The 10,150-nt window shown below is 48.3% G+C and overlaps 2 protein-coding genes across 2 annotated transcripts; both read left to right on the top strand.

Moving 5' to 3' along the window:
- Nucleotides 1–328: 328 nt before the first annotated feature.
- LOC125545130 (ABSCISIC ACID-INSENSITIVE 5-like protein 2) lies at nt 329–4,352 on the top strand. Its single transcript, XM_048709005.1, has 3 exons — nt 329–1,615; nt 1,811–1,882; nt 3,951–4,352. The coding sequence occupies exons 1-3, from the start codon at nt 752–754 to the stop codon at nt 4,029–4,031; spliced, it is 1,017 nt and encodes a 338-aa protein (XP_048564962.1). The 5' UTR covers nt 329–751; the 3' UTR covers nt 4,032–4,352.
- Nucleotides 4,353–7,468: 3,116 nt separating this feature from the next.
- On the top strand, nt 7,469–8,937 carry LOC125545129 (protein RETICULATA-RELATED 3, chloroplastic-like). Its single transcript, XM_048709004.1, has one exon. The coding sequence runs from the start codon at nt 7,646–7,648 to the stop codon at nt 8,696–8,698; it is 1,053 nt and encodes a 350-aa protein (XP_048564961.1). The 5' UTR covers nt 7,469–7,645; the 3' UTR covers nt 8,699–8,937.
- The last annotated feature ends 1,213 nt before the right edge of the window (nt 8,938–10,150 follow it).

Below are 10,150 nucleotides of genomic sequence, written 5' to 3'. Positions count from 1 at the left end.
TTCAGTGCTTGTAGTCTTCGCTAGGTTGTTCATAGACCTGATTGTAATTTTTATTACCTCTTGTGTTCTATGTACTGTCATGATTGATGGTTATTTTGAAAATTTCTCTCTCAAAATAAATAAATAAATATACACACCCTTAAAACTAGTGGCAACCTTTTTTTTTACCGGTCAATCTCATTAACTGAACAAGACTAGCGAGACCGCTGACAATGATTACATGTAAACTTGGTCACCATCACTGACCTCAGGATTTACTCCAACTCTTAACCCGTGTGGTGTTGAACAAAGAGGCCATAACTAAATTATCCCACTTCTGTTTATGTATTCCTGCCACGCCACGCTCTCATACCTTCGTCTCTCCTCCCCACAGCGACCTACCCCCCCGACCCAGCCCGCCTTGAAATCTCTCCCGCCGCCGCGCCGCACGCCGTAGCCTAGCGCCACCGCCCGCCGCCTCAATCCCGCGCCCCCCAACCCCTCCGCCTCTCACGCGCGTCGCCGTTCCCGTCCTTCCCCACCGCCGCATCGCGCCCCCGCTGTCCCCAGTCCACCCCGCCCTCAATCTCTAGCCATTTGCGCTCTGAGGTACGGTACGAGCTTGTTTTCACCCGGTGATTCGTTACACCGCACTGACCCCCGCAGCTCCTTGGCGCGCCGGCGCGCATCCGGCACGCCGTAGATCCGGCCCCTGAACCCGGAGGTCTCGCCGCGGCAGAAATCGGGCGGAGGTAGGGCTGTGTGCCCATCCATGGGGAGTCGGAAAATGGCGTCACAGCCCGGGCGCGGCACCGGCGGCGGCGGCGACGCTGGGACGTCGCAGCGCGGGCAGGTGCAGAGCCTGGCGAGGCAGGGGTCTCTGTACAGCCTCACCCTCGACGAGGTGCAGAACCATCTGGGAGAGCCCCTGCAGAGCATGAACCTCGACGAGCTGCTCAGGACCGTGTTTCCTGACGACATGGAGCCCGATGGCGCGACCACCAGCCAGTATGTGCCGAGTTCAAGCCTCCTGCGCCAGGGCAGCATCACGATGCCGACCGAGCTCAGCAAGAAGACGGTGGATGAGGTGTGGAAGGGCATCCAGGATGCGCCCAAGAGGAGTGTCCAGGGGAGTGGCCGGCGCAAGCGGGAGAGGCAGCCCACACTCGGGGAGATGACACTCGAGGATTTCTTGGTCCAAGCAGGGGTTGTTTCCCAGGGATTTCTCAAGGACACGAGCGATGCTGGCAATTTGGGTCTGGTGGGGAGAGAGGCTACAGCAGCCGGAGCCGCAGATTTGACATCGGGAGCACAGTGGTTAGGCCATTACCAGCAGCAGATTGCAGCTGCAGCCATCGACACTCATCAGCATGGCCAGCAAATTGTGCCAGCTGCTTATATGCCCATTCAGTTTGTCCCTCAGCCGCTGAATGTTGTTGGCCCTGGTGCCACTCTGGGGTCTGCTTACTCTGATGGCCAGAGTACATCACCAATGATCAGTCCAATCTCTGATTCTCAGACACCTGGGAGAAAGCGTGGTGTATCAGGAGATGTCCCCAATAAGTTTGTGGAGAGAAGGCAGAAGAGGATGATCAAGAATAGGGAGTCGGCTGCACGTTCAAGGGCTAGGAAACAGGTATATTTGACCTCTCTTTTTTCCCTCTAATTATTTGCTCTAACTATAGATCAACATTCATGAAGGGTTATCAGTGGTACTTGTTTGAATTTGGCTTTTCATGTGATCTGTGATCTGAAAAATGTTGCAACATGCTTACTTTAGTTTTCCATAATTGTCTTAGGTTCAGTATTACTTACCTTGTATTTGCAACAGGCCTACACCAATGAACTCGAAAACAAGGTATCCCGTTTAGAAGAGGAGAATGAGAGGCTAAAGAAGCAAAAGGTATTTTCTTTTCAATACAAGTTTACTGAAATGCCACACTTTTCAGTGGAAGTCGGACTATCTGATAAGTAGCAGGGAATAAATGTGATTGCTCGTATCGGCAGCTGGTGTCAATTTCATAGTTCGCACTGTTAAGCACTTAAGCTATCCCCTTCCGGTGTATGGGTATGAGAGTATCACAGTTCTATAATCCTATGTATCTGCTTCCACTACTGGGGCCCAGCCATTACTGGGTGGGATAGGAACAATCTGGTGTACAATGGACAATTCGACCTGTTGGTTTATGTAATTAATAGGTTAATGTACAATGAACTACTAGGCAACCACTTTTCTATTGAATATTGGAGTTCACCTTGTATTTACCTCAATTTACATGCTAACCAAATAAGGCTGCACTATACTAATATGAATTACATGGTAGAAAAAGAAAAACTAGAAGACAATAGGGGCTCATTTGATTTCATGAGAGAACTGTATAAAGTTCTTGTTGGATATTCTAATGAACACTTCTGATTTGCTCCCTGCATTAGAAATTTCAGCACAATAATTCTGCAGTCTAGCTCTAAAGGTAGAGTGTACTTCAGTTATAGGTTGCAATAGAGAGGTAGGAACCAGGAAGATGTAGATTTTCCGGATGACATAGACCTGATAATGTATAAGAGTAATAAAAGGGAAATACATATTACAAGAGTTTATACTCCTGATTGCCCTGAAAAAAGCTATACATCTGATTATGCGAATGCATATATAATCAGCAGGGTTATGCATTATGTGAGATACTCCTGATTATGAATGTCTACACTGGAGTATTTGTTGTTTTTTTAGAGAGAGAGGTAGGATTTGTTACCATGGATATGTCAGGTTACGATCAGCAGGATATTTTGTACCTGGTGCTCAGTTATTCTGCGGGATTAGTTACCATATTCCCGGAAAGATAGGGGAGTCGAAGAGAGAAACCTGGGCGTGCGGAAAATGGAGGGGAGCGAAGCGACACGCAGCGCTGGGAGGAGTTTGACTAACCCAGGAACAGCGGTTGCAGGGACAGGAGGGGCCCATACCACGACCTTTCACTGACATATGAGGTCAACTCCGAGAATAAAACGCAGGAGCTCTCCCAGAGCTCTATTCCTAGGGAGCATAGAGCCTTTAGGGACACTTCAAGAGCGTGACTGAAAAATATTATCACAGTGCTAACATGGTATGTAATGTTAGAAATAGTGGTGTTGCAAGGGAAAGCGAGGTTCTCTCCAGTCTCTGCATCATCAGTTTATCTGAAAGATTATATCACCGCCATCGTTTAGGGCCTCTGTGATCCGCAGGATTTCCAAAGTTTTGAGATAGGAAAAACGTAGGAGTAGAGTGGCATGTCATCTTTAATTCTACAGGATTGTGAGGATGTTTGATTGTGCACAGGAAAAACCGAGGATTCTTCCAAAGAGGTTGAAGTGGATGCATATTTTCCCATGAAACCTAGTGCAAATGATCCTATGGAAAAATTCATATGGTTTGCAATCCTACGAATCAAACAACCCACATAGGAAAAATTCCTAAGGATTAGAATTCTCCAAAATTCCTTCTCAAATCCTTTGAATCAAAGAAGCCCAATCTTGCGAGTGAGGGATATCCAGATATGTATCATGTATCGACTCTGTCTGCTTCTATGGAAGTGTAGATTTGATTACTGCATCATTTTGTGGCTTCAGGTTTTAGTTGTAGAGATGCATTAGTTATACTATGACTGTAAGTGGTAATTGAGTGGAATGATCTATTTTAGGTGCCTTTAAGATTAGAAGGGAGAACTCACATTTCATTTTCTGCTACTGCATAATTTCAGTACATTATTCATCTCTTTTGTTGCGAAATATAGTACGGAATACATGGTAGCCCTTTATCACTGATACAAGGGCCGTGGCACCAGGGGTTAATTAACAATCTGTCAACAAATTTCTTGTGCTTATTTCCTGTCTAGTCCTGCTTTCAGCCAAATGTTGTTTATCCACTCTGATGCTATTGACGAATCTTCCATGCATTACATTGACATGCTGACCTTTTTCTGCCCTATCTTCAGGAGTTGAACATGATGCTTTGCTCGGTGCCTCTACCAGAACCCAAGTACCAACTCAGGAGAACATGCTCGGCCGCTTTCTGACTCTGTCCAGAATACTTCGCCTTGTAGATTTTAAAGCGGTGTCGCTCGTAAGTTTTGCCTCTTCGGTTTAGAATCGTTTGCGAACCTGGGAGTTCCTTTTTGGCTTATCCTTGCCCAGTGATTTCCAGTGTGTAGATCAGCGGGAGCCTAGCATGTGCTGTGTTAGCACTTGGCACTCTTATTTACCTGTGTGCGGAGGCCCTGCCACCAGCCTAGTATGTAAATCTGGTGGACACATTTTAAAGTTATCAGAGCTTTCTTGACATGGGCTGCTCTTTCATGTAAATGCAAAGTGGTATGCAATTTGCTCTTTTTTGTTTCTTTCTTTTGAAAAGTGCAACTTACATTTAGCCAGAATACTTTTGAGTCAGGTGAACTACCGTAGGGTACGAGACGTTCTGGTGAAACATGTTTGCTACTACTCCGTGTTCTGGTGTGAGATTCGGATGTGTTCTCACCGGCACGAAGCTGGGTGCTTTGGTTTCAGGCTCTTCTGTGGCTTCAGATTGCTGTGGTGGAGAACAGTGATGCAGTTTCCTTTTGCTTCATGAACTACTAGTCCTTAATGCTCCCAAGTTATTCGGGATAACTGTAAAACTCTATTGTCACCTTAATTAATATACTTCCGAGGCAAATCTTTTGCCTCTGTTTCAAAAAAAAAAAAAAAAAAACCTAGTCCTTAATGGAACCTTCCTCAATGCCGTAGAAGTTGGATCCAACGGGCAGTCTTTGGCTTTGTATGCTGCACTGCTTCCTCTCCGGCGCCACAGTGGCTGCTCACCGTGCCACTCGCGTAGTTCCAGGGCCTGTGGTGCGTTTCACTCCTCATGGGATGTGCTCTGAGTTCTTTTGAACCCTGGATGGTCATGAGCACACGACGGCCCAAAGGTGCAGTACTGCAGTATGTGCACTAGAAAACTTATATACTTGGATGTTGTGTCCAGGAGAAATAAACCCAAAGAATCCTTCACTCCAGTCAGACGTTCTTTTCACGAGAAGTGGAGAGCGTTTGCTGGACGATGATGCCATTTGCCGCCGGTTTGGTTGGTCACGGTTTTACACCACCACAGTGCAGGTGCGGTACGTATCTGCTTGTCTCGCATCCCCCGCCCCGGCCCCGCCGTGGTGAAGCTCCCCTGCAAGTGGCACCGTAACCTGAAGAAGCGAATCACAGATGGTTGCGCATCCGAGGAAGAGGACGACGTCCGCCACATCAAATGTCGCCATACACAAGGATCGTGTGCGAGTCAGCGTCCCCGGACAGAAATCATGACCCTAGAACTGCTTTCTTTCCTTTTCTTTTCTAAAATAAAAAGAAAACATGACCCCAAAACTGCGAATCCTCTTCTGGGAGGATAGATCATCGAATGGATTCCGGCTAGAGGAACTTGCCGCACAAGGTTACGCGAGAGTGCCCGAGAGAATCAAGTCGACACGCACGGTCCTTGAGGCTTTATGAGACGGAACCTGGGCAAGGGTTGTGGTAGCGGCAATCGACGCCGGGACATTAACGCAATTTCCTGGATGTGTGGCCTATGGTGGTGGTGGTGCGGTTAGGCACGCAGCAGCGGGACCAGTTAATGTGCTTGTGTGAGAAAGATGGCCTTTTCCTGGCCAAGTTTGCAGCTTTGGAGGTATCTCCCACTGCAGCCAGCTTTCACTTTGGAAAACGGGAGCGTCATTATGTTGCCGGCTCTCCACGTGGCCCGCGCTAAAAATGACTGGCCGTAATAGGTAGGAGTAGTACTCTCTTCATTCCAAAATATAATGCGCCCGCGCTTTCCGAGGTCCAACTTTGACCATAAATTTAACCAACGAGACCAATTGCGGCGGGAGAAAAAAATTATATAATTGAAAACTTCTTACAAATACGAATTCACTGATATAATTTTTGCTCCCGCCGCAATCGGTCTTGATAGTTAAATTTACGGTCAAAGTTGAAGCACGTGGATAGAGAAAGCACTACATTGTGGAATGGAGGGAGTAACATAGACTACTAGTAACATTCATACTCCCTCCTTTTCGATTTAGGGCATCTCCAATGGTTATAAGATAGTTGTTGGTAGACTTTGCCATATAGGATTCTTGTTGGTAGACTCCGTATGTGTGATATGTGTGATGTTACTTCATTTATTGGTCCGTATGGTCGCCGGGATAAAACGATGCGTGCCATATAATTATTGGCCATGTGGGAGCTCTGAAAACATCGAATTCCATAGTGTTCGATGGAGCGGTGTCGTGCCAACAACATGTACTTTGCAGTATCACGAGCGGAAGTAGAACATGGAGACAAGCGGGTTTAATGTGTGAAGAGCTTGAGACGTGTTTGGTTGTTTGCATGGTGGTTAGTAGACTACATATGCATAGAAAATTTTACTTTGCACCATGTTTGGTTATTTGGCTTAGACCAAATTCCCTTCATCACACTGTGTTTTTAGCACTTCAGGACTAGGCTGAGAAGTAACCCTCAAATTGGCAGTTTCCACTCATACAGACTCATGTGGATCACGAGGTGAGAAAGATTCTCTCCTTTTCCGTGCCAGGCTGCATGCTTCTCTCACGACGCATGCAGAAAGCCGTTGTCACCAAAGATGTGAGCATGCATGCTGTCAAACCCCACAAACATCATGCAGGCAACCAAACAACATGGCTACATCGTTTTTTGTATTAATTTTTTTTCAACCTGACCCTGCTCAGTTTGACTCGTTTTCCTCGTACATCCTGGTCCAATTGCTACATGCAACCAAACACGTTCTTGATGTTTTCTTTGTCGTGGCGCTTTGTGTGAATGTAGCCACCAATCCCTTCGTTCTTAAATATAAGTCTTTTTAGAGATTAGAATGAACTACATATGAAGTAAAATGAGTGAATTTATACTCTAAAATATAGCTATATACATTCCTATGTAACCGGAATCTCAAAAATTAATTATATTTAAAAATAGGAGGGAGTAGTTCCTTATAGGGTAGGACCGGAGTGGGTTGTGATTCCTTGTAATCATGCCATGTAAAACTTGTTTGGTGGTGAGGTTGTTATCCCATTCTTCTCTAATATTACCTTCGTTTCGAATTATTTATCTTAAATTTATTTAGATACAAATGTATTTAGACACGTTTCGTCCCGAATCACCTCTCTTAAATTTATATAGATACAGATGAACCTAGACACGTAGGGAAGTACGTATATGATACGTACGAGTGCATATTATTCTAGAAAAAAAAAGCTTGGACCGTTCCAATCACGCAAGAGTGTGAATCAAACGAAAACTCATGCAAAATTTTCAGAGCTTGGAGCTCCAACGAATTTTCAGAGGAAGCAAACGAAGCGAAGTTCCTAGTTGAGGAGCTGAGGTCCGCAGCCGGCGCTGTGCGCTGCGACAATCAAACGTCAATATTTTCCCCCACGAGCGGCGGCCCCGTCCGGTCCCGTAGGTCAGGTGTCGCGCTGTCGCGGCACGTATACATATTGCGCCGCGCACCCACTCCCCACCCAACCACCGCACCACACCACCAAATCACACCAACCCCCCAAAACCTCCCCGCATCTCACGCCTCTCCGCCGCCGCCGCCGCCGCCGCCGCCGAGGACACCAAGCTTCTCCCCCGCCCGATCGCCATGGCCGCCCCGACGGCCTTCGCCGCCGCCAGGTTCCTCCCCTCCGCCCACCTCGACTCCTCCGCGCGACTCGCCCCGCTCCGCGCCGCCCCGACCTCCAACCTCGCCTTCTCCCCGCTGCCGGCTTCCTCCTCCTCCGCGCTCGTCGCCCTCCGCTCCGCCTCCCCATCCCCGTTCCCGTCCGGGCCGGGAGGGAAGCTGCCCCCACCCCCGCCCCCGCGCTCCTATGGCGGCGGCGGATCTGGCGACGCGGCGGACTCCGGGGGCGCCGGAGACGGTGCCGGCGGCCGCGCAGGCATCCTCGGCATGTTCCTCGCCGGGTGGGCGGCCCGCGTCGCCGCGGATCCCCAGTTCCCGTTCAAGGTGCTCATGGAGGAGCTGGTCGGCGTCACCGCCTGCGTGCTCGGCGACATGTCGTCGCGCCCCAACTTCGGCCTCAACGAGCTCGACTTCGTCTTCTCCACCCTCGTCGTCGGATCCATCCTCAACTTCGTGCTCATGTACATGCTCGCCCCCACCGCCGGGGTGTCCGCCGCAGCGGCCGCCGCCGTCTCCTCCCTCCCCAGCCACATGTTCGAGCCGGGTCCTTACTCGCTGGGCTCCCGCGTCGCGACCCTCGTGTCCAAGGGCACCACGTTCGCGGTGGTGGGGTTCGGCGCCGGGCTCATGGGCACCGCCATCTCAAACGGGCTCATCACCTTGAGGAAGCGCATGGACCCGGCCTTCGAGACCCCAAACAAGGCGCCGCCCACGCTGCTCAACGCCGGCACCTGGGCTCTCCACATGGGCATCAGCAGCAACCTGCGGTACCAGACCCTTAATGGGGTTGAGTTCCTTCTTGGCAATGTCATGCCACCCCCGGTCTTCAAGGTGTCTGTGATTGCTCTACGATGCATGAACAACGTGCTTGGTGGAATGTCCTTCGTGTTGCTCGCAAGGCTCACCGGTGCGCAGAAATCAGATAAGCCGGCATCTTCTGATTCAGAAGCCAAGGAGAGATTGATAGCCGAGGGCGATGCCATTGCTGCTAATGTTAGCAGTGAGGACAAGTGATTTGGGTATAGTAGAGGGTAAGTAGGTCGGGGCATGCTTTGCTTGCGCTGTGCATCGCCCTAGCCTCATTTGCTTGGACACAGGCCAAGAAACTTGTAGATGGTAAGTCGGTCGGTTGGTTGGTAATAATGAGTGAGGCTTGAAATATTTTGTTCAGTCGGTTCGTGGTGATCTGGTGTTATGAGATGGCTTGCTTAGACGATCTTAGAATAAAGTTTTATCATTCTCTCGTGTGCTCATTTGGTCAAATATCCATCTGTAGTTTTACTTATTCAGTAGTTCATGTTGATTTGTCTGCTTGCATTTTTTGATATTAGCCAACTTTATAAGATGTGAGTATATACTGATATTTGATGACAAGATCTTTATGAGTTGAGTAAACTTATTGATGCAATGAGGCCACAGAGCCAAATCTAGCCACAGCAATGTGCCGAGATGATTTACTAAATTAAATTTCTGTATATGCTAGTGTCGTAACTTTGGACTAGTCTGACAGGTTACATTGTACTATCTCAGTATTCTTTTAAGCAATTTGCATTTCTCTTGGTAATCGGAAGGATGTATCAGTCTGGTGGCAATGTGTTTGCAAGTTATAATTTCCTGCTTAGCTAGGATACTTGAGAATGATTGTCTCGATCTGAAGTTTATACAGGATTTTCTAGGGAGTATATGCATCGGCACTGTGTACTGGCTCATAATTTCTCCACAAGTTGTGCATCATGGCCTCCCGGGTATGCACATTGACATTCCACGGTTGTAGTTTTAGTTCTTGTTGTCTGTCTGGCTTCTAAAAAGGAGTCATTATGTTTGGGGAGCTAAATCTTGATCTTGAATGGTGACTAGTGTTTCAGATTTCAGAAGGCTAACCTTTCTGCTGACATGGTTCCAAAACTCAAAATATCAATAGTTTGCACTGCTGCTTTTTTTGATGCTGTCGTTGTTGCACGGAAGCGTCGGAAGTATTGGCTGGTCGTTCCTCTTGTAGACTGCTGCGTGGTTCGGGCTATGCACGAACAGCCAAGGGAAAGTTGCAGCAAGAGAGGAATATATGGTGCGATTTTTCATGGTTGGAGCCGTTCGGGTCTCTAGACCTAGATCTTGTCCCTCGGCGCATAGCTTCTCGACAAGTTTCTCATGAGGGTTTGAGTGTGACATGGTTGCTGGTGGACGGTGAGGTTCCAATTGCTGTGCGCCGTGGTTGGTGAAGCAAGGTTTCCAATTGCTGCGCGCCTTGGTTGGTGAAGCAAGGTTGGAAACGACGGTGACTTGTAAAAGGCGACCGGAATTTCTACATGGCGACCAGAATTCTCCATGCAAGTGCGGCAGCACCTCAACTGCGACCGGTTGCAGCAGCTCGACGCTACCTTTTGTGTTGAAAGGTAAAAAAACGCAAATTTCTACGTGAGGTTCCCTAGAGAAATTTTAGGGGCATTTTGGCCGCTCCCTAGAGAA

This window comes from Triticum urartu, chromosome 3 (assembly GCF_003073215.2).
Source record: "Triticum urartu cultivar G1812 chromosome 3, Tu2.1, whole genome shotgun sequence".
Lineage (NCBI taxonomy): Eukaryota > Viridiplantae > Streptophyta > Magnoliopsida > Poales > Poaceae > Triticum > Triticum urartu.
The sequence above is the reverse complement of the archived record's forward strand: the minus strand, read 5'-3'. Positions and strand labels throughout refer to the sequence as shown.

What these genes read in the sequence shown, in the direction of transcription:
- LOC125545129 (XM_048709004.1), top strand. Translation starts at nt 7,646, where the DNA reads ATGGCCGCCCCGACGGCCTTCGCCGCCGCCAGGTTCCTCCCCTCCGCC.
- LOC125545130 (XM_048709005.1), top strand. Translation starts at nt 752, where the DNA reads ATGGGGAGTCGGAAAATGGCGTCACAGCCCGGGCGCGGCACCGGCGGC. An exon ending in GTTCAAGGGCTAGGAAACAG is followed by an intron (nt 1,616 to 1,810) that starts GTATATTTGACC and finishes TATTTGCAACAG; the next exon opens with GCCTACACCAATGAACTCGA. An exon ending in AGAGGCTAAAGAAGCAAAAG is followed by an intron (nt 1,883 to 3,950) that starts GTATTTTCTTTT and finishes CCCTATCTTCAG; the next exon opens with GAGTTGAACATGATGCTTTG.